This window comes from Oryzias latipes, chromosome 7, assembly GCF_053564925.1.
Source record: "Oryzias latipes strain Hd-rR chromosome 7, Olatipes_Hd-rR_3.1".
NCBI lineage: Eukaryota > Metazoa > Chordata > Actinopteri > Beloniformes > Adrianichthyidae > Oryzias > Oryzias latipes.
Genome location: NC_136243.1, coordinates 29,249,900 through 29,277,296, shown reverse-complemented (window position 1 = coordinate 29,277,296; position 27,397 = coordinate 29,249,900). Strand labels below are relative to the sequence as shown.

Here is a 27,397-nt window from a genome sequence, read left to right as displayed (position 1 = left end):
ATTCATTATAGTTTCTGATCTCCCCGACACTTTTTTCTCAAGTGTGACCTTCCAACCTGCCATAAAAAATAATAAACAACCTTCAGGTGAGAGATTTTTCTAAGTTCCTTTTGTTATTCAATGTGTTCCCTTTGTTTGGTTTTGTGGGAATATGTTGATTATCCTAAATTTCCAATAGGGATGCAATGAATCACTTTCCCCACAAACCTGGATTTTTGGGTCACGCTTTTGTTTTGTTTGATAGATTTGTGTCACAAACCAAGAACACCAAAAAACAAAACTTCTTTTAATTTGCCAATAAACTACAACAAATATTAACTTTTATACCAAATCTGCCTATATATAATAAAACAATAAAGAACAATTCCCCCTTAAACTTTGCACAATTGTTTGACATTTTTAACAAAAACACATTGATGTAAGGATTTACTTCCCCATGATTCAGTTCAACGGTGTGTCATACGGTTCGATTCTAAACGTAGAATTGTGGCATCCCTTATTTTTGATGACATCATATTTGGATCAAGTGGAGTTTTTGGATTGAAGAGAATTGACAAAGTCTTGAGTTTCTCACAGCTTGTTGCTCTTCCACAGCTTTGTGTTGCTCAGTGGTAATGCCAGCCTGAAATTGGATGTTTTTTAGCACCACATCCTGTTGCTTCTTATTTCGTTGAAAACCCCAATGACTTCATTACACTGATAAGAGGATATGAAGATGAAAGCTGACAGGAAGGACTTGTTTAATCTCAAATACTAAACAAGCAAAGTACTGTTTGGTCTAAAAGCAGAGATACAGTATTGAGATGGATCATTCATGAGTCACTTCATGTCACTATTCAACAGTTTAGATCCTTACCAGTTTCCTGTTTTTTTGAAAAGTACTATAATGAAGTTGTTATTGGCGCACCTCCTCCGCCAGGATGGATATGAGATAGAACAGAATATGAACAATTCATGAAAAGAAAAAAAAAAAGTTGGCACCAAGTTAACATTTTCTCTGTCCTTTTTCACATAATAATTTTCAGATCATGCATCTGAGAGGTGAGATTAGATGGCCTTATTGAGAACCAGACATTTTACTGGCAATGTTTGTGGTTCTGTCAGAGTTATGTATGAGCAGATGAACCTTTAATGTAAGGATTGTGTTCCAGTTACGTATCATCTTACCTTCCACTCATCCATCCTGGTCCTCTCATCTCATGATTGATTTAGCATCCTCCTTTTTCGGTTCCGCACCCCCTCTTTAACCAAACTAAATTGCTGGTTGGTGTTGGGGATTTCTTGCCCCCCGCTCCCAGACTCTAACTGCTGTCAGTGCACTTGTGAGGCACATCCTTGTGTTTGTCTGGAAGCAGCAGTAAAGCGTTGTGTGTGAGCAGATGTTTTGACATCTGAAAGTGAAATTACAGTTATGACAGAGTTGAAAGCATGTCTGTAGGTGTGTGTTTAAGGGAGGTGGTGGCACGGGGGTACTCTGCATGATTTGCCATGAGTAGGTGCATTTTTTCCATGGTTTCTTTTTAAGAGGTTCTTGGGGAGGTCTGCAGTTTGTGCTTGTTCACTTTGAGGCTTTATGTTTTCAAGGAATCAAAAAAGGCAGTCATTTCCTGTCAGCAGGGCAATAAATCTCTGTTGTGTTTTAACATGGGAAACCTACAGTAAAGTAAAGTAGGAAGAGAATTGAAGGTCTTGTGGTAAAAGACAACAAAAATAATGTACTTTCTTTCAAATTTTATAAAGGTGATGAATAAAAAAAAACCAAAATGGTTACAAACATTAAAAAAATAATGAAACCTAATAATTTATCTAAACCTTTTTTACTATCCCACATGTTCCTGTAAAGGATTCTGTTACAGTTTGTTTGGACGTTTCCATTCTTAAATTATAATTTATAATAATATTGTGACAAGCAGAATCACCTTTTGCGAGACACACTCATTGATGTTCTCATGAAATCTGTTCAGTGCTGAGCTTGTCTCAGTTTCCCCCTGGGGGTGCGTTCGAAGGACTCGCTGAGTTTCAGCAGCATCTTGAGAAAGTGTGTATTCCTGCACCAGTGTGCGCTTGTGTGCATGTGTTGTTAATCCGCGATGGTGCTGAGAGCCGCCTGTCTGGTTGGATCAGTGCCCGTCAGGATCAGTTTGGTCTGCTCCATGCCATCACATCTAAGGTCTTAATGAGGTTGTGTGAGTGTGTGGACATGTGTGTGTTTTCATGTGCCCCTTTATCCTTCTCATCTGCCTGGTTTTCTGTAAAAAATGTCTTTGTAAATCCAGATCTTTGTAATTCCAAACATCTCAACATTTCTGTCAGTTTCTTGAAAGCTTTGAAGGAAAATTCCCTCCACCTTTGCTGTGCTCATTACAGCAGCTTTTGCCTCTATTACTGCAGAACACATAAAAGGACAGAAATGCAGATTATACATTTATCAGCAAAAGCTTTCCCTCCCAGGGAATTGTTCAAATTCTGAACGGTGTGCTAAACTCAGAATGGATTTTTTCACTTTTGTGGACCAAATCCCATCTTGACAGCAGTTATTACTGAAACCAAGGCTTTCTAGACTTTTATGGTGTCTTACTAATAATAAATTGACCTCTTTTTCGGGGCAATTGTTTAATCTATTTTGAAATTGTGGCAAATTATCCAAGTTTAACAAATGCTTACTTTTAATCGGTGCTGTCTGAAAGGGAAAAACTGTACAATTTTAAGTATTTAAAATCTGGTACTTGAAAAATAGGTTTATGGACATTCATACCCTGCGAGTTAAATGAAATGCATGATTTATTCAAAGTATTGGATTCAACAAAAGGCTACAGGAATCACAAAAAAAGTGAGGCGAAGGCTACTGATGACTTCCCAATAATAACTAAATATGATCTCTGACAGTATCTAGATCGCAAAAATAAAGATTAAATATGCAACATAAAAAATTAACCGTGACATAACTATTTGTTTCTGTCATGAATATTTGTCTCAGATTTTCTTAGACTTAACCTAAAGACCCACTCCAATCAAACTGTGTTTTTATTGATTTTAAACATGTTCTTGTGGCATTTTTCTGATGATGGAGGATGTTTATTAAGAAAATTAAGATCAAAACTGCATTTCTGATATTTCTTTATTCAAATTATTGTGACGAAAAAAATGCAGCTAGAAAAAGCTTGCAGTTACTACATAAAATCTACAATCAGCAGGCTACAAGCTCCCTGCTCTGTTCCATTCTAATGCTTCCAGTTGCAGACAAACAGATTCATGTTCGTCTTCGTTTTACTCGTCTAGTTTGGCATCTGTGTCAAAACCTTAAGACAGGATAGCTCCAATATTGGTCGCCACTTTTGTTGCACCGCTAATGTTTGGTTGGGGTTCTGAGGGGCTGTAAGCTAGTGGGAGAGTGCAAACAAGGGGAAATGAGCGCAGGCTTACTCTATGCCAACAGTCCCGCCCACAACTCAGAGGCAAATTGCTGATGAACTACTACAGCTTTGCAAAAACTGTGTCCTGGAAAATGGTACAGGTTTTTTGATTTTTGGTTACAAACGGCATAAAAGACCACTACGAACACTTTAATAGATCAAAAGATGATCAGAGTGGAACTTTAAGGAACAGACGATCTCTTTGCTGAAACATTAAAGGATTTAGTAGCTTGAAGGAACTAGGGAAAGTGCTAATTTCAGCATACTGTACATGTTTGTGTGCGGGCTGGGATTTATGGAGCACTTTTAGTAGGTGATTTCCCTGTTTTTTTATGTCTGTTATCTGACTTCTTGTGATCTCAACAAAATACCGTCTATGTAAAACCTTTGCAGCTCTGATAAGGGTGTAGTCCAGAATTACAGGGCTCCTTAACTACCATTGGCTCACAATCAGCATAAAATTGCACATAGCAAAGCCCTTTTAAAGTCCACCTATGCTTAAGAAAAGCATAGGTTTCTTTGCCCAGAAAATGCGTTTAACCTCTTAAGACCTAAGCTAATATTTGACCCCTGACTTGTAGTCACAGGGCCTCAGTTAAGCTAAATTAATTAAAGTGGTAAAATAGCTCAAAATAGAATGTCCACGCTTGTGGACACAGAGTCTTAAGAAGTTAAGAATAACCTGCACAGTGTCCTAATAGTAACTGCATGTAAGCAAAGCATAAGAATAAGACTTCATTTTTAAAAACAGTTCATTGAAGTGGGCTGATCCACTCAATGACCCTTGTGAGATGTGACTCCATGCCTCTGAGGCCGTGTGGCGGTGTGTGTCCCATCTCTCAGCCTCCTGGCACCAACAATCAGCTTGCACTCACTCAAACTGCAGTCCCCTTCTTCTTCTTTCTCTTTGGTTCTAGTTGGGTGATCAGAACTAAGCAAAACCCTTAAGATCACAGATTTTTGTGCCTCAAGGACTTTTGAACAAGTGTGACACAATTCCACACACTTCCTTTTATGATCCATTCTCTTTCCCTGAAGGCCCCAATAATCCCTGTGATGTCAAAAGGTCAGCGGCCCACGTCAGTGAAGATCCTTCAGTCTTCGTGCGACAGCAAAGTTGGCAGGCTGCTAACATAAACAGAGGCAATAATGCTCTCAGTCTTTCCATCTTTATTGTCATGTTTTGTGTCCTGCAATCAACTTTCTTTCTCATCAGTTTTTCGTTTTCTCTTTCTAGCTATTTTAAGCACCTTTTTTTTATTAAGGATCCTTAAACAACAACCGCATCTGATACTTAAAAAGATCTGAATACAAAAAAAGAAATAATTGCATTATTCTTTTTGAAATGAAAACAAAATAACTGGCTTTGATAAAAAAAAAAAAAAAAGCATAATATTTCATAAACTTGTATCTGTTTTACGAAGAAAAGACGCTGACGCGAAAAGAGAACTGGTGCCTTTTTGGTCACCATTATTTCTTGCTGCTAGATTGAAATGCGTGCCATCCAGAGTCACATATTTCTGCACTTGTGGGGCAAATGTTTACAGCGCAATAGTGGCGACAGTTGGAGCATTTTACCCGTAATTACTCTGCATCTGCTCACCACGACTTTCAAGATTCTTTTTGAGGGAGCAGCAACAATGACAGGAGAGGTGTGCTTATAAAGAAGAAATGAAAGACCAACTCTGGTGAAAATTGTGCTTTTGGTATTTTTAACATGATATAGTGGCAATTTTCTGATGATGGAGGACATGTATTAGAAAAATAAAGCTACAATTTTCATTTCTTTATTGAAATCATTGCTATTCAGGATCAGAGCTTATTTGAAAAGAGCTTATTTGTGATGTCGAAAATACGCCGGATGGGCCACAAGCTCCCCGCTCTGCTGCATTCTGATACATTCACTTGCACACAAACAAATCCCTGAACGTCTTTATTTTGCTCGTCTAAGATGCCATCTGGCTCAAAACTCAACGGCAGGATTGCTCCAAAATTACATACTATTTTTGTTGCACAGGTAATATTAGGTTGGGGTTTTGAAGGTCTGTTGGTTAGCTGGAGGGCAAGTAAATAGAGAGCTCTCAGCAATGGGAAGGGGGGCGGGGTTGCTTTGCGCCAACAGTCCTGCCCACAACTCAGAGGCAAATTTCTAATGAATTACTGCTGTTCCGTAGTTATGTAAGGGTTAATGGCTGACGTAGTGTGCATTATCAGAAATTAACGCACGTCGTGCAAACCTGAACTGTCCAACGCAACAAAATGTGTTAATTTCTGATGACACACACTTCAAAGGCAAAAAGGTTTGTTTTAAAGAATCCAGCACAGTGATATAGAACATTTAAGATATGTGACCTGAACTTCTTATTTAGTTGTGCATTATCACTGTGGATTTTTGCTTTTTTAATCCACACTCAGCAGCCAATCAGAATCCAGTATTCAACTGGACCACGGTATATTATGTAGTGAACGACACAGGTTTTTTGATTTGGGCTAATAAAGGCACAATCATACAGTCTTTCCCTGCTTATTCGTGTTTCACTGTTTGCAGTTTCACACGTTCGCAGATTTTTTTTTCGGTCACCTGACTCCTCCAGTTCATCACAAAAGCTCAGACAGCTCAAGAGGAGACTTCTTTATCCAAAGGCGGTGCTGCTTAGAGGTTACAAATAGATTGCCGGGAAAACACTGAGAAGCAATGTGTATCACGTTAAAAGTTTAATGAGCCTGCATTCATCCGACCATATTTCAGTAAGTTGTAGTGTTTCAATGTTGTGGTGTTATGGCATTATTTTAAGAGAATTTTGTTAAGGAAACTACAAGGAAGCTTTGAGGGTGACGTCACAGCAGCACTGCGCGTGTGCCGCTTAACGATTCCAGATTATTGTGGAGAACTAACTCTGGTTCACTTTAAGTGGACCAAATGTGTGCAGTCTGAATACACCCTTAAGAGAGCGTATGTAAACATCAGAATAAAAAAGAATTATGCTAGAAATTAAACAACATTAACACGTTTAATCCAGAATGTGTTTGGATAGTAAACAAGGTTTTGTTGAAGTGCTTTTGATGGATGAAACAAGTTAAAGAAATACTTCATGTCAGATGTCTTTTGCTATGAATTGATCCACAGAAACTGATCTGAACCAAACGAATTCAAAGTGTCTCTATATTTGCAAACCCCTACAGCACAGCGCTGTGAAATCACTGTTGAAATGAATGGTTGGCCTCAATGTTTAAGGGATCTTTTCCAACAGCAACAGTCTGCTTCTAAACCACTCACTGCATATTAAAAAGTCTGTTTTTTTTAAAGTCAATAATGTGTCATTAAGTTTAACAAATCATTACCGTCGAACGCTCAGATGCCACTATTATCCATTTTTATTTGGCATTACTGTCAGAAATGAAATGCTGCTGCATTAATATTAATATAATATCAGCACAAATAGCCATGCTCAGTCTGATTAAATAATCTCAGAATCAGTTGTTTAGGTTGGACTTTAATCCTGGCAGTCAAAACCATCCGTAACCATTTTCCGATGTTAGCAAAAACACAGAAGTTGTTGAGCGTCTTGGCAGTTGCTCCTGTGGTACTGAACTCTGAATTTGACTTCAGCAACTGCTGAGTAGATTATTTTACTTGTTTGAAAACACGCAAGTGTAGAAAATGACAAAAACAGAAGTGTTTTTCTAGGCCTGACATAATCCAGCGTGTTAGGTCATTTCAAGCACAAGAGGAAAAATATTGCCGTTAAATGTTTTCAGGAAATCAGTTTTTTAAATTTCCGTCACTTCACTGAAATGTCCCCATAAGTCTTTTAGTTTGTCATCTTTTGCTTTTTCTTTGATACTAAAAACTGTGGTGTGAATCAGCATGTTCCTGGAGAAAAATATTCTATTAAACAGTCGATAATTAGGGAAAATAAAATAAAAAATTAAAAAGTAAAACGACTTTTGGACCCCGCCCTCCCTTCTCCTCCACAATACTGAGAGCTTGGAGCAAAGAGCTTGTGGCACACCGTCTTTAAAAGTGTTTGGGTTTTTTTTAAACTGCATTTTGTGTCTGCTCCAGATTTGAATGAAAAGAATACCGGTACAGTACTTAAAAATGTCATATTGAGCTTAATGTTCTTATATAACTCCTCCATCATCAGAAAATGCCACAAAAACATGTTAAAAACACCAAAACACATTTTTCATTGGAGTGGTCTGTAAAACGTTTTCTATGTTAAATTAGGTCTATTTCTTCACGTTCAGCATGGATTTTTTTGCCAATATTTTTGAAAAGATGTGAAAGCTTTTTATGAAATGGTAAAGCAACAACAACGACCCGGGGCACAGTCAATCATCAGTGTTTCTTAAACATTTCAAAACAATCACAAAATTACTACTTTCCTGTTGAATTACGTAGCAAACAACACATTATTTAATTCCAATTGCGATATCTGACTATAAAACCCAGCTGAGCCACTTCAACGGAACAGATCTGGGTGTTGTAAAGATTTATGTACTGCCTCATTTGTTGAAATAGAGAATATGACACAGAGATCACAAACTGGAAGTCAGTTGCAGGTCAAAGATCAACTCAATTTAGAGAGTTGCAATCAAATAAATATTTAGTAAGGAGCTCTGGGCAGTGCCCCTCTTCTGTGTCAATGGCTTGGTAGGCTTGAGGTGAAACAAAAGCTTTTGTCTGGATCCCAGGACCCATCTGAAGCCCATAAAGACATCAGGGTGGTTTATGACAGACAGTTCAGTAGGAGGACCACTGGGACATTCAAACAGCTGTAACAGGGCGCACCCATGTGTGCATCAAAGTGTTAGAAGCTTTGTGCCAAAAATGCCAGCAAACCTAGAGACAGCAAGCACCCAAACTTTAGGGAACCACCTGGCGTGAGACCCGTGACCTGCTGAGTCTTTCTGGATGCCAGCAGGTGCAGTTCAGCTTCTGGCAATAGAACTGAAGATTAAAGAAGAAAAAGACACAGCACAGTATTGTAGGGATTCTGCTGTTTTGGCTAAGCTGATACGCTTTGTTGTGTAAAAAGTTAAGCTCAAGTGTAAAAGTCATCAATTAATGTCACTGCCACTACACTCTTTTAAAGTGCTTTCACATCAGGGCTATGTGGTCCAGACCAAAGCTAATGTCTTCAGTCTGCATCATTTAAAGTCTGTTGTGGATTAAAAAAAAAGATGACTCCAGCTGAAAAACAGGACCTTAGTTCACTTGCAAGTAAATCCTGGTGCAAGTTGCTACAGTGTGATCCTGGAGAATCAAACAGGAAGTGAAGCAAAGAAAGAAAGTGTTATTAGTTTTATAATTTTATAAAAAAGAAAGAAAGTAAGGTCACAGTGCTTATCTAAAGAACAAACAGTCAGGAAACTTTCCCGGTTTGTCAGTACCACATATGGACAGCTCTCTTGTTTTTTTTCTGTTATCGGTGCCATCAAACAAGCAGTTGTGTAGAGTTGTGTAGGCTGTTTCGCCTGTCCTCAAGAATTCAGTGTTACAGCAACCAAAACAATTGTGTAAAGCTTTTTTTTTTTCAAACTAAAAAAGACTGCAGAACTGGAACCTCCTTGAGTCTTTGAATATTTATGAGATAGTCTGAGGCCAATAACCCATCAAAGATTAGTTGTTGGTCCAAGATTGTGGAGGAGAAGTGGTCACAAATGTCAGTGGAGATTCCCACACAACTCAAAACAGGGAAACTGTTTTTGTCTTTGTTTCAAACAATGTTGAAATCTTACTATAAGAGTAAAAAGAAAAAAAAAAGAAAATAAACCAGAAAGCACGGATGCCCAGCTAGAAGAGCACCAAACAATAAACTATTAATTTACAGTGGCAAATGTTATAATTTGACATTTTTTTCTAAGTAAATGGCTCCTTCTTTTTTTTCATTTTGATTTTTCCATTGATATGCTGACACCTTTAATCCATCTGTAGATGAGCCAATCATGCTTTCATGTTTCTCTTCATTGCAACTAATTGAAAATCTTTTTGCTGGGAGGTGAAAAAATGTAAAATAATAAACACAAGAGGTAAGACTACTATAGATAGTCTAAACTGCAACATTCAGAAACATCTCTCTAGTTGTATATCCGTGCTTTTGGTAGCAAAATTAAGGTTATTTACTATTTTACTGTTTGCTCATTTAAATGTTGGGTAACTTTTTTTCTTTTAATGTTTTTCAAATGTGTGAGTTCAGATGAAGCAGCGTGTTTGAGGTGACCTGTGCTTCAACTTTGAAATGTGCACGGGGTGATGTAAACCCCCATACGCCACAAACGACGCCAATTACCCTCTTACTGTACGGTTGCTTATCAGCCAACACGTGTTAGTGTAAGTCATCTCTATTATCTCACCGATCTTGTTCTGTGTGTGTGTTTGCAGTGATTTTTATCCGAACGGCTCTGCTATCTGTCTTTTCAGGCGAGCTGTGAGTCAGAGATGAAGTGTCAAACACGTCTCGCTGAAGTTACAGCCTAGTTAGGAGGCTTATGCCATGAGAGCTTTGAAACAGCTTTTGTTGTTAAACTGTTTTTGTGTGTGGCTGTAACAACTCACAAAAACAAGTTTCAGACACAGACATTTATACCAATCAATGTATTTTCAATACTTATTCTCCAGTGTTATGTCATGAACCACCGCCTCCTTTTTGGAAGCAGCCAATCATCGTTTGATCTATACTAAAAGCGTTGCCAGTGGTCTTTTCATTAGGATTATGCCATTTATGGCCAAATTAAAAAAAGAAACTATGTTGATTTCCTGGGCATAGTTTCTGCAGAGCGGCAGTAATTTATTCAAAATTCACCACTGAGTTGGAAGGACTGTCGCAGAGTAAGTCTGCCTCATTTCCGATCATCCCTTTGTTTACACACTCCTGGTAGCTTACAGCCCCTCCCGATCCCAACCTAACATTACTGGTGCGACAAAAATGGCGGACAATAATGGAGCTATCTACACATACAGTTTTGAGACAGATGCCAGCTCAGACGAGAAAAACAAAGACGTACACAGATCTAGTCTTCAAAAGCCATGTTCACACTGGGCGGAAACGAGTGACCGCTTCTTTCAAAACACGCACATGCACATTTTGGGCTTCCATGTCAAAAACTCATGCATTCATGCGTGGCTACAGATGTCAGTTTTTGGGCTCTATGTATAAAATGTAAGGAGATTAAATGCGCGCCGAAAGTTAAACTAGCTGATCCTTGACCAATCAGGGACTGATCAAAGATCAGATCAAAGATTTAGCATTGATGTTTGCGTCCTTTTCAAAACACTAAAGTGTCAACAATTTGAAAATTGATCATGGAAGAGAAATTAATAATTGGGTTTTGAGCCCAGCTGGAATTATATGACACTAAGTGTTTCATATATCATAATTTATCGGAATAGAGCTGTGAAAGAAAAAGGGTGGAGCAAGATTCACAATTTGCACCTTTGACATGTCACTTTGATATTTCAAGCCTTTTCGAGCTCCTTGTATTACATGCGCTAGTATCTGGTAGCAACAGACCTTTGTGAAGACCATATGCATAAAAGCACACACAAAAACTCACGTTCAGCACATTCTTGAATGCGCCACACATACCTGGTGTGTACGTCAAGCAGATGCATCAGAATGGAACGGATCAGGAAACTTGTATCTTGCCATCGTAGGTCCTACATCACCCTACAAACTTTTTCCTACAGCATTTTTTCATTTGCTCCTGATTCACAGCAATTTGAATAAAAAAGTAAATGCAATTTGAATTCGTCTTCCATCACCAGAAAAATGCTACAAAAACATGCTAAACACCAAAATCTGTTTTTTTATGGGAGTGAGTCTCTAAAACACAACAAGGCTAGATAAAAACTGTGGGACATCGGCTCTCACCACGTTTTAACAATCTCAAAGCTTTGCTAGACTGCAAGAGTATTGCACAGTTTATTATTTTATTAGCTTCTGGTTTGATAGTTTCAAAGCCCTTTAAAGCAACTTTAATAATAGGTTTAAAAGGGGAAAAAATTGTTAAATTCAGGTACAAACGTCCCTCTGCATGTCTGCGGCCCTATCCACGCCCCTCTTCTCACCTCCCACCTTTTCCTCCTCTCCTCAACTCCTCCCTCCTTCCCTCTCTCCCTCCCGCTCTCTCTCCTCTCTTGAATTCAGCTCATTCTTTCAGGCTGCTCTGTCTGAACACTTCTGCTCAGCTTCTGTGAAAACTTGGTGCGCGTGTGTGTGTGCGCTAACCCTTTGCGTGTGTCCGTTAAGCAGAGTTTCATGTGTGTGCACAGAGCTGTGTGTTTTTCTAAGTGGAGCTGAAGTGCAGCCGTTCATCAGTGGAGCTGACTGCAGACAAGGGAATACTCCAATCTCACTGCGCTGTTTTTTAACTTACACACCAGCTGCTTATTGGACTTTTTAAAGATTTACTGTTGGTTTTTCTTTTCTTTTGAAAAAAACAGGACTTTACTGCTGCTCTCGTTTTGGAATCCGCCAACTGGAATTACCCTTTATCCTGTTTCTGGAATTGTTCAACATCTATTTTTTGGTTTTTAAAAATTATAATTAAAATACAAATCTCTACTTTTCAGATTCTTAGAACAAGTATTTTGACTCTGATTCGATCATGGGACATTAATGAGTGTGTCCAGTAATGCATTTTCCTAAAAGTGTAGGCTCATCTGCATGTTTGTTTTTAATAATTGTTATTGGAAACTGTGAGATATTACTAAAGTAATAGGATAACAGGACCAGAGTAGATCTGCCCCAATGGAAACTTTAGGAGCCAGCAGTGTGTTGGGCTCAGGTGGATGCTAAACATAATCAGTGATACTTCAAACTCTTGAATTTTGTTTTTGGGTTCCCTTGGAAACAGACAAGGAGGTGAGTATGAGCCACCAGCCTTTGGTTATATGAATTGATGTCTTTAATACAACCATAAAAAAGTAACTTCTATTTGAAAGACAATACTTCACTCTATCTCACTGCTGTGTTTGGAACCTGACCTTGTTTTGCTGTGCTTTTTGTGCTCTGCTAAAACCAAAATATCAATTTCCAAGTCATGCTGATGACCTTTGGGGCTTTTCTTCAGAGAGCGTGTTTGAAATCAGCTGTGTTGTTTCATTCAGAGTAAAGAGTCATCTTTCCTGCAGAGGCACACTGGAGCACATCCAGTCAGGAGACCAAAGGCGGATCTGTAAAGTCCCGACTCGCTGCTGCCTCTGGTCTTGACAGCTTAGAAATCAGCAAACTGTCCTTTTTTTTTGTAACTTTATTGTAACAGTAAAGAGTATTTGCAGAGTAACTTTATTTGTTCTTTGTGCTGAATATGCTTTAGGACCATTATACTGGTGTACCCACCTGTCTGATAAATGAAAAAAAAATCCATTATCATATCAGAGTTCATTTAAAATTGAAAGAAAAGTAAAGCGTATGCAATGTGTAGAACATTTGAGCTGACTGCAAGTCCTCCGGCACCAATATAAGCATACTTTTTCCAGCTCATTTTTATAAAACTATGAATATTCCATCCTTAAAGGAGAGATTCCACATGAGTTTGTAAGCTGGGAAACTTTTGCTCCATGATGCTGGGCCAGATGGCTCCGCACCAGCAACCAGCAGAGCCTTGCAGCCTTCCCGGCTCCTTCATTCACTCAGCTTCTTTCAGTGCAACCAGGGTCTCTGCCTCCAATTGTCTCACTTTTTGTTCCACTTTGTTTCAGTTTAAAGCCCATAAAGGCTGGTACTCACTTCTGGCTCTAAGGTCTTTACTTTTGTTTGTTTCTGGCTGTGTGAAACTTCACTTTTGCACTAATTTATACCCTGAAAGCTTTTAAGGAAAAAAGCTGTACTTCTTGGCTGCACAACAAATTGGATAGGAAGCCTGCTTTTAAAGTCTCCACTTACCGTTCTTATGAGTAAGCCTTGTACTGTTTAGCATCTTTAAATTAGTGTAAAAGCACTCATAAGCCACTGTTTTACTTTCACTCTCTCTTTAAAATTAGATTATTTTCCAGTGATATCTATGGATCATTTACTTTAGATTCATAACGCTGAACATCGACACGCTCTTCTTCTTAACTTTGGTGGTCTGCCTCTATCTGTGTTTTTAGTTATGCAGTTCTCTTTGTAAATGAAGCATTCCTTCACCTTCCCGCTTCTCTGAGAAGAAGTGGCTTGAAAAAAGCGTTGTGCGTACATGCTCACATGCATATCACGCTCTTCTGCTCACCTCTAGAGACTGATGGTAAAAGTCTGATGTTTGGCATCACTCAATATAAGAGTGGATAAAAAGCAAAACCCTTTAAAACGAGCAAAGGTATGAACATTTGGGATTTTAAATCATAGTTTGCAGTTGTGCTGGAAGCTTTTTGGAGACATTCTGTCCCACTGTGCGATTTCAGAACTGTGTGCTCAAAACAGATGTGTTATCAAACTCTGTCTTCTTATGTTATATATAAGGTCCTTTTTAAATCTTTAAAAAGTTTGATTTGTGAATAAGAAAGATATGCAAGCAAAGACTTTCAGTATTAAACACTTCCTCATGCTGGATCTGTCCCAAGCACCTCATTTGTTCTCTAACCTTTCTTCCTTAACTTGTTTACATCACTATAAAACAGATTTGCATAATGGCTCCCCAGAGTCTACTTTGATTTGTGTTAAACAAAGCATGCACAGCTGCCTCTCACTCATTTTTTGACATGCTGCAGCACATTGGGCATTCCCCTGCAGGAGATGGAAGCTGACTGCATCTCAAAGTGATGTGATACATGAGCTTTAGCAATTTATATAATTGTAGATATGGAGAAAACTGTCTTGGAAACCAATTTCATTAGAACCCCATAAAAATGCAAAGAAAGTGAAACTATTTTTTTTTATTTGACATTAAAATGAGAACAGGACAAAGGTGATCATTTTAAATGCAAGGTAATTTTTTTATGAATCTAATGCTTCTACAACTGTAATTTTTACACAGTATATAGTCTTTCCCTTTTTATATAGCCTTCTTGACCTGTGTGCTTCCTCGTGTTTTTACCCTAATACTTCTTTTATTTGCTTCTGTTTTCTTTGTCCTTTTTTTTGCTGAATTTCCATCGTTGCTTTCATCCTTTCTTTTGTAAAGTTGCTTTAGGTTTGTTTTAGAGTCAGCAAGTCTTGATCCCATCTTGAATCAATCTAGATTTGAGTTTGAGTTGTGAGAAATGTGTGACATCTTTGTGAAGGGTTGACAGTCGATGAATCAAAGTATTAATCGAATAATAATCTGACATTCTGGAGACACATTGGTGGGAGTAAAAACAAGTGAAAAGGTCACGCATAAATATTGCAGGATCTTTTAGGATCAAATGCGATGAAATGTGGCTGGGCTTTAGCGATCGGATGGCTGTGATTTCACTTTTTTGAGTCTGTCTCTAATCTGTCACAGTTTAGTTTCACAGTTCAACACTGGGTTAAAACACTTGCAGACTCAGAGGAAAATCATGTTTGTGGTGTTGTTAACATGTTCTTGTGGCACTTTTCTCATGATGGACGCCATGTATAAAGTAAAGTCAGATTAAAATAGCACTTCTGAGTATTTCTTAATTCAAATCATAAATCAGGAGTAGATGAAAAAATGCAGTTGGAAAACGTGCGTAGTTGTGACATAGAAAATATGCTGGGTGGTTCACAATCTTTTTGATCTGTTCCATTCTGATGAACCCACTTGTGGACAAATAGATCCACGTACAGCTTTGTTTTCTTTATCCGACTTGGCATCTGGCTCAAAACTATACGACTGGATAGCTCCAATATTGCTCGCCAATTTTGTTGCAACGCTTTGGGTTGTGAGGAGCTGAAAGCTAGTTCTTATAATATAAATCTACATCTACATGTAGATTAATTTAGCCTAAAAATGGCATAATCATAATTAAAAGACCACTGGAAACACCTTTACAATAGATCAAAAGATTATTGGAGTGAGACTTTAAACTTTTTTTCAGTAACTTTATGAGATACATGGGATATCGAGGTCAAATGATAGGAATTTCTGTCAAGTGCAGTGAGATAAAACCCTTACATAGGACACCAAATGAGCATTACAAGAACAGAAAACCTCTTTTGCCTCCTTTCCATGGCCTTGTTATTCGTTTTTGCCTGAATTAACTTCTCACCCCCTTTCTATTAATGCCCAACTTCCGTCAATCAAACTGGTGCAAAAGGCACCAGTTACCTGCTGTTCCAGTCATTTGGCTATGTAAAGCTCTGAGCCCCTCCTCTCCTTCAATCTCACCATCGTATTTTTTTCTCCTCACCCATCCATCCCTCCCGCTTTTCATTTCTCTTTTGCAGCATGGCTTAGATTTGATGGTAGCTGGCCAATAAGAGTCTTTTCTCTCAGCAGGAAAAACAATTGGCCCCCTTCTCTTTGAACGCCATGCTTCTCCATCTCAACCGCTTCCCGTCTCATTCCTATTCTTTCTGTGGGACTGCATGCAGCCTGGCATGCTGCAGCGCTGAAGAGCATGAATGTATACAGATCTTGAGCTTTCAGAGGTTCCCTCCACTTGCACTCTCAATTGGTTCTTTTATTTTACAGTTTTAGTGTATTTTTAACCCATTTTTGTTTTGCAGATTTCCAAGAATTGGAAATCTAAAGCATAGATATCTCCATGGTTTATCCATAGCCTATGTTTTCCTCTACCTTGTTCCTTCTAATGTTCTTTGCTCTGCCGATGTTTAATTTTTATGGTCCTTTGAATTTGTTGACAGTTATCTCCCATCACTTTTAGTAACTTCTGACCTGTCTTTCATGAGGTTTCCCTCTATTGGAATTTCAGATTCCCTGGTGAAAGTGTCTTCATATTGCTAATATTCGTTCCGTCTTTTATTTATGCATATTATACTCATTCCCACTTTAGCGTTGCTCTCTAACCCCACTCAAAGGCCCGTCTCAGTCTGGAGGCGGGCTGCTTTGTCTGCCCGTCTTTATTTGGGCCGTTTTTTGACAGGACAGCTTGGCCCCACATCCCCCCACGAATTTCTGTCTTTGTCTTTATTTTTAATCCATTCCCTCTTGGCATGCTGTTGCTACATGTCTATTGAAGCTGAACTGAATGTAAGTGTCAGCAGCAGGCCCAGTGGATTTTTTTTATTTTTTTCATTAGGGTGCATTATTGAACATTTTTTATATTTATGTGCATGAGAGTGTATTTATAGCTTCAGGTGGTAACGGCAGGTAGTTGAGAATCCTATTCCCTTATATAATAGGATCCAAGAGTGTGTGTTGTTCAGCCATTAGATAAGGATGTGCGAGAAACAATAATGGCCCCTTCCACTGATGATGGCAGATGCAGAGAGCATGCTGAGATACTTCAACACACACACACAGCTTATAGAGAGACCCAGAGGGACAATAGGGCTGGTCGTTCATTTTATGGCAGCTGACTGGAGTGTAAGGTCTTCTCCGCTGCCCCCGTCACCCCTGGGGACTGTGGGATGAATTGTGTGAGAGCATGTGTAACAGCATCTCTGTTTGTGTGTGACTGAACTGCAGCTGACGGGAGTGCTGACGTCTTTCTTCTTCAAAGACTGCAGCATCTTAACTCAACCTTAAACACCACACTCGTGCATTATATTGTGCTGCACAGGCTACACAGATTGTAACTGATGTAAACCTCCTTTTTTCCCCCCTGTCTTTAAAAAGCACCTCAGGCCTTTTGGTGGTTGGTGCAGAAACGGACGGTTGTTTTTTGTCCACTGCAGGCATTTGCACAGTTGTTCATTCATGGGCGTGTGTGTGTTTGCATTCTGCAGGGTATATGGGAGTTTGTGTTCCAGCTGAGCTCTGTCCTGTTGTTGTGGCCAAGCATCCATGAGCTTATGAGAGCTCTCCTGTCTCCATGCCTCAATAGCTCCATTATTCATAAAACTCTCTGCCAGCAGTCTTGATGGAGGGTTTGCATATGCAGTGTGTGTTTGTCTGTATGTGAATTAGTGTTCATCTTCACTTCTTTGTGTGTGTGTTTGCATACATATGTGCTTTAAAATCATGATTTCACTGAAATCTTGAGCAAATTGCTGTGAACCAGGGGTTTACTCTTGATTTGTTAATTCTCCGCTTTTTTCTTGTTTCTGTTGTTTGTTTTTTTCACTTTTGGTCTTTGATTTTTAAACTTTGTATATTTCTTTTTATTTTTGGAGTGGTTTCTTCTCAGAGCAATATCTCTAGATATGCATTCTGCAGTTTTTATAGTAACTTCCTAACTGCATATGTTTTTGTCAGTAGTCCAGTCAGTGTACAGGTGATCGAGGCTGTGTCCGAATTCCCGCCCTCCCATACGGAAATGATATATATGAATCTTATACGTTTTTTGTCTCTTTTATCTGAAACTTATAATTTAAGCATAAGACAGTCAAACCCCTTATAAGATCCTTAGTAAAATAGGACAATATCAAACTTGTATGTTTTGGTAACATATAAGAAAAGTGTATGACAGTAGTTCCACATACAATATTTTTAGTAGGCATGTGTAATATAGCCTAGCCTGTGACTAGCTGGGATGGGCTCCAGCAAGACCCCCGCGAGGGATAGAGCGGGTTGGAAGATGTATGGATGGATTTAAGGACCAACTATTCCTAATGACATTAGCAACATGATATTGTATCCACACAGCAAATATTGAAAATACATGTGGGATGTAATTAATATGTCGCAAAGACAGAAAAAGACGGATGCATTCTTTCATGTGATGCTAGAGCAGTGCTTCTCAAATAGTGGGGCGCGCCCCCAGGGGGGGGCACGAAGCGATGCCAGGGGGGGCGCGCGGTGGTGGCGGTTTTAGGCACAGGTTTGTCCGGTGCGCAAATTTAACGTGGGGGCAGCGGTGACAGCGGCTCAGTGCTTGGAAAATAATCTGGTCCACTATTCGGTTCCTATTGTCTGTTCTGTCTGTCCGCGGCTGCGCGAGTGAGAACGAAAGGGGAGGGGTGGTGTGGGCCCTGTCTATGGGGCGCCGAATGTAAAAATTAACCTCATGAAAATTTTGTGTCACTTTTACCACATTTAGACATTTCTTTCCATTTATGAGGTTAATTTTTACATTCGGCGCCCCATACCTGTCTGCCAGGGGAATCGGGGCACGCGGACCACTGCTACCGCTGCCTGTTGCCCAAGATCACCGCTGCCCTTAGATTCCTAAGCTCATGCTAACAATGTCATTCTTTATGAACTATTGTAGACATTTTGATGACGTGTCTTTATTTTCCATCCATGTTTTCTTTGTCTGCCTGTGGTTTAGTTGGTGTCAGACAGACATAAAGACAGCAGGTAATGCAGGAAAACAGCTGCACTTTTATGAGATCAGAAATAAACAATCCGTCATTTAGAAAAAAAAAATCAGCACGTTTTTACCTATTTCTTCAGACTAAAAACGTTAAATATATTGGTGCTGCTGTGTTAATGTTTCAGATCAATTTAGATTTAATATTATTTATTGATTGAATTATTTTTTTCAGCATCAAATGGTTCAGTTGGTCAAAATGTTTCTAGTTTAAATAAGGAATGACAGATTTTTTTTATTTCAGGTACTTTCAGCTTCTTTTCTGTTTTAGACTAGAACAGGGTTTCTGTGGCTAAATAAAGTTAATATTTGTTGAAAGTGGATTTATTTTGCTTTTTTCTTTTGTTAGTGTTAAAAGATACAATTTTAGGTATACAAATTTTATAGATACTGACCTGATGTATTGTCACCGCGCGAGTGTGTCTGTGTGTGTGTGTGGGGGGGGGGGGTTATGGGGGGGGGGTCAGGGGGGGCGCGAAACATTTTCTTTTCCTAGGGGGGGCCTGGCAAAAAATAATTGAGAAGCACTGTGCTAGAGAAAGACTTCTTTATTTTTGTAGACTAAATAATAGAATAATAACAACACATAACATGAAGTACAAAATGTTTTACATAGGAATACATGTGCATTTTATCTTTTCCCTAATAGGTGATATTTCATTTTAGTTATATTGTCAATAGTTGAGGCAGAAATTTTCCTTTTGGACCCTCAAAATGAATAAATGAAAATATTCTCATTTAGTTAATAGTAATTTATCTACAGTAATATGTGTTCAGTAGCTTACATACAACTGAGCTGGACTGTGAACACTGAATATACACACATGGTCTAATTACCTGAGTAGCACTTATGGCTTTGTTAAAGCCAGTGGGAAACTGAACAGTTGACATGTAGCTCAGTTCAGTTCTGACATGAGAACCTCTGGCAAATTTCTGCACTGTGCATTTACCATAGTTTCCTATGGCATATAAAGACTGGTCACCCACGTCGATAAAGTGTGAGACTCTAAAAATACTCCCATCCTCTAAAAGTACAACAGAATTGTTTCTTTGTTTTGTTTTGCTGTAGGAACGGCCATGAATAACTAATCCATTTACAGCTATTCTCTTGTAGTAACTCACCACAGCATTTGTGGGAACCTCTCTCACTGAGTGGAGAGCAGCTTGATCATCAAGAGTTACCAAGCTTACATTTGGTGGACCAAGGGCAGTCACCCCAGTGACCTTTTTAATCTTGACACGCTGCTTTCCATGTCTCATTTCATTGCAGAAATCTTTAACTTCTGCAGGTGCATTAGTTAGAAACTGCTGTGCTAAACGGGGAAATGCACGGGTTAACACCACTTGTTTACATATTTGTTGTGGTACAGCTTGACTACTTTTTACTTGTTTCAGGAGATACCCATTGAAATTTTCAAACATAAAAGCTGAGTGAGCCCACAAAGGACCCCAGTGCAATACACTTTTGCTCAAATGCAGAAGTGAATGAACATTGAACGTCATGTGTTCTACTCCATACAGTGACTGCACACCTCCAACAAAGTACACTAATGCTTCATGTGCGTGACTTATCTGTTCAGCATTTAGTCCTGACCCCAACAGAATGCTTATACCCTCTATCAACAATGCCCAATGACTAAGATATTTCTGGGGAAGTATGCCTTTCAAAACTGGCAAACTATAGTACAAAAGCCAGTGCTGCCACTCGTGGGCTTTCCAGAATTTGCGTTCTGTTAGAGATCTTGGAACTCGAGCAACAACGCCCGGAGGCTTTATTGATAAGAGGTGTCTGTCCATCAATGCCGTTTGTGCACCAATACACCATGGTTCAGAAATACTCTTGGAATCCATCCATAAACTTGCCATATATCTGCACACACCAAGCAACACACAGTGCATGTAGTCAGGGACCATCCCATTGATCAAATCAAACATTGGTAAGTGGGTAAGGGCAGATGGGCCCTTTATTCCCAGTATGGACTTCCCTTCTCTTTCAGCAATTTGTCCTATTTTTACTGTGGTTTTATGATTTCTGTCACTTGGCTTTTCAGCAGGACATGTGTAAACCCTTGTGTTTCCTTTTCCTTTCCGTGTTTGCACCCCTGGGTGAAGACAGATTCCACACCCATATTCACCATTAAACTGTTTAAAATTCTGTAGCAGTGGCCTTGCCACTGCATCACACACACAGCACAATGCGTGCACTTTAATGCGTCTCAGTAAATGATCACTAGGATGCTGCCACTCGAAACCATCTTCAGAAAGACTGACACACTCCTCAACAAAAGGATTGAAAAAGCACAACATGTCTGGCTTTTTGTTTCCAAACCATAAAGCACATAAAAGTACATGTTTATCTCTACTCTCAGGGGGTATCTCATTAACACAACACAGTATTGGCCAAATATTGAATTTAGAAGACTGAAAGACTGGTACACCATCACAGTTAAATGTAAGGGACAGAAAATTCTCTTCACTTTTTGATTTTAAGGTCTGATATAAAGTTCCATCAGCTATGTCCTTTATCAAATCCCCATCACTTTCCTCAGCACAAAAACAGAGATCATGCATCCCTTGGTTCTCAAGAATATCTTTCAGCTGATCCTTTAGTGGAATAGTAATGAAAAAATGTCCTTCCTGCAAACTTGACACAACTGTTGTGGATGAGGAACATGAGACACATTTGAGAATTTTCTCTTGAGATTGTGAAGGACCAATGTATTTAGTACAAACTCTGCAGTAATGATGACGTTGAAACTGATCAGCAAGACAAACTAACGGTTTCTCCAATAAATACTTGCTTGTTGGAACTGCACTAGTCCCAGCAGAATGTAACTTGAGCAGTTTCAGCAGATCTTCCATCAATACACCTGTAGTATTGTGTCTCATTGCGAAGGACAGAATCGAGATGATGCTTTGCTCTGCTGTTAGTCCGCGGGAGTGGGCATCTACTTCTTGAGAGGCATGACTCTAAAATGATCATAAAAAAGACATTAACATATCATGTTCCAAATGCATCAAGTTTTAATCTTATTCTTGTTAACTCTACTTATCATAACATATAAAGAAGCAACAAAAGCATGTACATTTCAGTACACTATAAAAATGTATGGGGGTGTTCTGTTAGGGTTTTTTAAATAACAAAATGTCAAAAATGTTGTTTCTCAACTAACAAAATGAACAAATACAATAAACAGCCTCATATGTGAATGGCATAGTTAGCCTCAGTTGTACCATTGTGAAAGATTCTGCTCTTTCCTCTTGTCCTTGGCTGGTAACATTAGTGTTTTCCTGAGAAGGATACAAATAAACATTTAAATACAGAATAAGAGAAAGAGAAGACACTAAACTATTGCGGTTTTTGTGTCACCTGTGCCAGTACGACAGGTTCAATTCCAAATTCTGGCTGGCTGGCATCATCATCATTTTCCTAAGAATGACACAAATGAAGAACATAAATAGTTGTACTTTAACAGTAAGAGTAAGGAACAGAGTGGGACAAAGAAGTGTATAAAGCTGTAGTTGTTTTACTCACCTGTGATGGTATAAAAGGCAGTGCTTTCTGTGTGATATCTTCACGGTCCTGGGAGGAACGCAATTTTGTTATTTATTTTTTTTAAAAATAAAGAGATATGCTTGAAAAGCAAAAGTTATAGTTTTACAGTAGGTGAGAGAGAATGAGTGAGTCTGTGAGTATAACATATTTTTTTCTCACCTGTGTCAGTATAAGAGGTTCTCCTCTCTGCTCTTCTATCTGGATGTGATTTTCATCACTTTCCTAAGTATAACACAAATGAACATTAAAGACAGAATCTGCAGTAAAACAGCAAAAGTGAAAAACGGAGTTAGAAAGGTCTATAAAATGAGTTTCTACTCGCCTGTGTCAACTCTGCGCTTTTGTCAACTTTCTGGGTGGCATCTTCACTATTCTAAGAGAAGAAACAGGTGGATTGGTGATTGAAAACGAAGAAAGAAGACTTACGATAGAGAACTAGTAGCTATAGTTTGATAGTGATGGTGGAAGTTCAACAGAGAGAGCTATAATGTAGTTTTGCAAACCTGAGCTTGTGTGAGATGTTCTGTTGTCCAGTCTCCACTTTGATTGCCATCTTCATGATGCCCCTTAAAACAATTAGTATGAAAAACAGTGTCTCCTTTAGCGCATTGTAGATGGCAGTGCTGCTGTATTACAATTTCCAAGAGTCATTAAACAAAATATGTAAGCTTTAAAAAAAAATTATACATAATTGCAGCATGACATTTAATGTAGCCTAAAATGTTCTCACAGCAATAAATTTGCATTTCAGATGACATACAGATGTCACGTACAATGTTGTATACTGTAATCTTCGTTCATCTAAACATACTACAACCTTCATATGATGGTGGAGTGTAATTACACTGTCCTTAACCATACGTTTTTGGTTCATGCTCTAAAAAAACGTATAATACGTCAACTCATTTATCTCAGCTGAACTTACTAAGACTTAGTTAAACTATTTTTTCCTGATCATGAGACAGAAATATTTTACACTTACATGTTGTGTTGCGTGCTCTCCACTGTCTTTTAAACTTTTTTCGATTCTCCTGACAAAACGATGGAGAGTAACGATTTACTAATCACTAGTTACTGTAAGATTATGCTTACTTTCGATCTGCGTTAGGAGACATACGTACCTTTTTTTCCATCTCGTTAAAGTACGCCCAGGAATGTTTTTCCTCAACCAGTCTCTTTCTGTTACGTCAGGTGTAACGAGTTTCCGCTTCGACATGGCTGTCTGTCTATAATCCATCCATGTTCTGAACCGCTATTTTCGCCTAGAAAATCATCGAGCACGATGTTTAATTTAATAAGAGCGATGATGGGTCAATATTGGACTGAAATTTTTAGGATCAGCCAATCAGAGGGGAGAAAGCGCGGTGTATGCGTCAGCCTTTCTAGCAACAGTTGTCAACGCGAGATCTTTGTTTAACTGAGCCGTCTGCGTCTTTTGAATATAAAAAAAGCGGCAACTGAGAGAAATCGCCGACATGGATGAAACACACGCGGGTGAATCTAGCGCTAGTGGTAAGTACAGTTGTTTATTTAACGTTTTATAGATATGTGTGTTTATACAGATAGATAAGTCGATGTAAATGTTTTATGGCTTTAGCTTAATTCGGCCTCCACCTTTGCGTGGTGGAGTAGCGCTTAAGATTAGCATAAATAATTGTTAGCTGAATCATCATGTAGAAAAGTAAATTTTAAACTAGCAATAATTGTGATATCAAAGGGAGACTTCTCAGTATACGAAATTGATTTTTCATTGTATACAGCCTGAAACGATGGAAGCGTTTCTGTCTCATAATTAAAAATAAAAGTCAAAAATCTGCGCAGCAATCACCACGCCGGCCCCGCGAAATCACTTCGCATCCCGCGGTGGAAGGCTGAACGTTCCCGGCGGTGATCGCTTCGCATCCCCCAAAAGCCGTTTGTGGGATTTCTTTTGAATTTTGAGTCAAGAAACGCCACTTCATTTTGAAAAAATAATTATGGTATTGACTTTTATTTTTTAATTATGAGACAGAAACGATAATGAAACGATCTGAAATTTAACTAGGCTTCATCGATCATGTCCATACATGAACCATAGAACATATACATTTTTGCGATTAAAAAAACACCACTTGGGAATTTTAACATATTTTTTATGTCTTGGTCTGTTGGCTGTTTATTGCTAACCTAAGCAATTTTATTTTGATTTCGTCAGAACTCATGGAACGGAAGTTTGCTGTGGTGAGGTGGAGTGAAGGAGAGGATGCTGGGAAGTTAAGTGAAGTCAAGACTGAGACCATCCGGGCATATGACGACTCCAAAATGGACCAGCATGGGAATCCCATTGTTGCGTATTCAGCTATTGTGGAATGGCGCCACGGGAAGAAACCGCGAGGAGGATGGCCTCACTACAGAGGCACTGTGCTGTTTGTCAGCGGTAAGTTACTGTTGAAATGGTCTGAAGTAAACACTGTCTGCTGTATAATAACCACTACCTACTACCTAATTAATAGAACAGATCGTGTCCAAACATAAATAAGGCAAGATTCATCAGTTTTAGTGTGTGTGTATGCCTAGTCTTTCCCATATATATAGATATAAATATCTATAGCTATATATAGATATTTATATAAATAACTGTCATTAATTTGAATGAATTTAAATTTCTTTGTTTTTTCTTTTCTTTCATTTTTTGTTCTCAAGCAACTCGTTTTGAGGCAACCCGTAAAATTAACTTGCTGCTGAAGACTGATGAACCTCTAGAACTGACCAAGAGGAAATCGGTCCTGCCTCAAAAATATCAAGATGAGTCAGATAACTCGACCGACACTGACAGTCAGATTCTTACTGAGTCATTACAAGTCAAGGTGATATCAAGTTATATGGAGCTCTTTTGTAATATTTCTCAATGAATGTTACATCAAATTGTGGAAGTGATTTTTAGTTCTGATTTGCAGTTATAGACTGCAATGTTTAGCTTTAAAATATATACCATCATTTGTAGTTCTTGTTACTGAACCTGTTGTTTTTGCAGTTGAGCTACTAAACTGAAACATCAGTTGTTTTTTTCTTTTTCTGTATTAATGATTTGATTTTTCTCTCTCTGGACACCCAGAAGTCAAAGGTACAGAAAAGTAAAGACCCTGCTGAAGACTTTCTTGAGATGTACTGTCATCCACAAACAAGTTCAAGAAATCCAGAAAAGACAGTATCTGAATTAATGCAGGAGATCAAGGAGCTGAAAGAGGAGAACGCTAACTTGAAGGAGATGGTTGTTCAAGGTATTTGTTCATATTATTTACTAAATTATTTGTCAAATCTTTTTCTAAAGCGTTTTATCCTGCCATTACTGTGCTGTATTGTTTTTTACTTGCCACTGATGTAAAATAATTTTTGTGTTTATATTTTTGTTTCTGCTGTGTGCAGATATACCAGAACTCATGAAAACCATGAAACATGTAATTAAGTCGGTTATACCTACCAAGCGATCCAGGCTGGAGCTTAATACACCACCGATGCCCCCCCAGAGTTTTAGTTCCTCACCACCATCCCCCCCTGGAGCTACAGAATCCAGTTCCGTGTCTGACACTGTGACTCCATCCCAGAAGGACTCGCAGTCTTCTAAGGTCATTGTTTTTTAAATTATAAATTAATGTGGTACATACATTTTTGAATGAGTATGGTTAGTGTAATTTGCTGTCTAAACTATTTAGAACTGAAAATATGTACACTTTTTTAACCCTAAATGCACTTGTCTCCTTGTTTAAACAGGTGGAGATCTACCCTGGAACTGGAGTCCTGGTGGAGAAACTGGCGTGGACGTACGCTTTAAATTCACATTCAGCCACTGGATTTGTGAGACATCTGGTCACAGCAGTCTTCCCACCAGAGATACTGCTGGTGAGCAATCTTCGCGGGGGCAAACGAGGTGGAGGCGACGCTCGTCTACCATTGGACAAGCATAAATTGGATGCCATTTACAGTATGTTTTCAGCTTTTTATTTATTTGTGTGTGTGTGCAACATTTTAGTCCTCATTTACCATAATGACAGTCTACCACCATTGGTTGTACAACTGGTACCAAGAGAATCTGGCACTATTTGACATCAACATTATGTAATTCTTCTGTGATTCTTCCTATTTTTATTGGTCTCTGTGACATTACAAAGTACACTAAGTTCTCATCTGTGTGTGCATATGTGTTTGTGTGTGTGTTTATATGCAGGTGCAACTCTTGAGAGGTGGCCAGGGACACAGATCGCCAGCATCGGAACCACAATAAATTGCAAGATTACAGAACTCCGGGCGAAAAGTAAAAATGTTGCCGTGCCATAAGTTGTCATGGTTAGACTTCGGGTTGGTTCTAAAGGTTGTTTCCTGTTTTATTTTTAAGGCCCTTCCTTGTTTGTTTAGTTTAGTTTGACTTCCCTCGTCCCAATCTTTCCTGATCATTGGCACCTATGTCTCGTCAGCCCCGTTAGTATATATGTCTTGTCACTCCCTTCCTCTTGTGCTGATCTGTACTGTTTGTTCCCCCCTTCAAGTGGTTTTGGTTCTATTGTCAAGCTTAGATAAGTCTGTTCTCAGTTTATGTTACTCTTTTGGTTTTTGGATTCCCTGTGGTACAGCGTCCTTTGTTAAATAAATAGATTTTGTTTTTTCGAACTCCTGCTGCTTCCTGTCCTGCATTTGTGTCCTCTACCAACCCTAAACGTTACATGATTGTTCCTTATTTAAATTTAGTTTTTAGTGTTATAGACATTGAAGAACTGTATTTATGTGAAGGGAAGGGAATTGTAATAGCTGAAATTAGTTTTAAGTGATGTGCCTGTTTGTAGTTGCAATTTGTAAGGCAATTTCAGTGTCCATATACCGTAATTTCAAATGAAGTCATGCCACTTCAATATGTGCTTTATATAAGTTTAACAATTAACACTTGACATTATACTCATACATACATAAAAAGTATGTTGTTTTATAAAATTTTGATTTGAATTTTTTTGCTACAACAGTTTTTATAGTTTAACATTCTTGTAGAAAAATTGTAAGGAAAATATATTTTACTATGATGTTATATACCATTAACATACAAAAGACTTGTATGTAATGATACATATGTATTTATGTTTTTTATACTAAGTT

General features: G+C 38.6%; 3 protein-coding genes across 6 annotated transcripts in view; 2 read left to right on the top strand and 1 right to left on the bottom strand.

Annotated features, from left to right (window-relative positions):
• sema3b (sema domain, immunoglobulin domain (Ig), short basic domain, secreted, (semaphorin) 3B) overlaps positions 1-27,397 on the top strand; it is a 106,430-nt gene that overhangs the window by 41,849 nt on the left and 37,184 nt on the right. Inside the window, exon 1 of one of the 4 annotated variants that reach the window (XM_020704498.3) lies at positions 11,559-12,283. The exons of the other annotated variants lie outside the window; for them this stretch is intronic. The gene's annotated coding sequence lies outside the window, so the exon portion shown is untranslated. Of the gene's footprint in view, positions 1-11,558; positions 12,284-27,397 lie in introns of those variants that run through there. 4 annotated transcript variants of the gene reach the window in all.
• Positions 20,549-23,609, bottom strand: LOC144993952 (uncharacterized). Its single transcript, XM_078949987.1, has 9 exons — positions 23,398-23,609; positions 22,780-22,842; positions 22,599-22,649; positions 22,436-22,498; positions 22,256-22,303; positions 22,091-22,150; positions 21,955-22,011; positions 21,454-21,690; positions 20,549-20,590 (listed from the first exon to the last, which is right to left on the bottom strand). Exons 1-9 carry the CDS (start codon positions 23,407-23,409, stop codon positions 20,549-20,551), a joined length of 633 nt encoding a protein of 210 aa, XP_078806113.1. The 5' UTR covers positions 23,410-23,609.
• Positions 23,618-26,924, top strand: LOC101171081 (uncharacterized). Its single transcript, XM_011476845.4, has 7 exons — positions 23,618-23,788; positions 24,471-24,692; positions 24,959-25,122; positions 25,371-25,536; positions 25,682-25,881; positions 26,027-26,237; positions 26,481-26,924. The coding sequence occupies exons 1-7, from the start codon at positions 23,752-23,754 to the stop codon at positions 26,588-26,590; spliced, it is 1,110 nt and encodes a 369-aa protein (XP_011475147.3). The 5' UTR covers positions 23,618-23,751; the 3' UTR covers positions 26,591-26,924.

Excerpts from the sequence above, each read along its gene's own strand:
- LOC101171081 (XM_011476845.4), top strand. The coding sequence starts at position 23,752 with ATGGATGAAACACACGCGGGTGAATCTAGCGCTAGTG. Across the intron at positions 23,789-24,470 it reads GGGTGAATCTAGCGCTAGTG|AACTCATGGAACGGAAGTTT; the intron begins GTAAGTACAGTT and ends TGATTTCGTCAG. Across the intron at positions 26,238-26,480 it reads TAAATTGGATGCCATTTACA|GTGCAACTCTTGAGAGGTGG; the intron begins GTATGTTTTCAG and ends GTTTATATGCAG.
- LOC144993952 (XM_078949987.1), bottom strand. Across the intron at positions 22,499-22,598 it reads AAAGCGCAGAGTTGACACAG|GAAAGTGATGAAAATCACAT; the intron begins GCGAGTAGAAAC and ends TGTTATACTTAG. Across the intron at positions 22,151-22,255 it reads TGCCTTTTATACCATCACAG|GAAAATGATGATGATGCCAG; the intron begins GTGAGTAAAACA and ends TGTCATTCTTAG.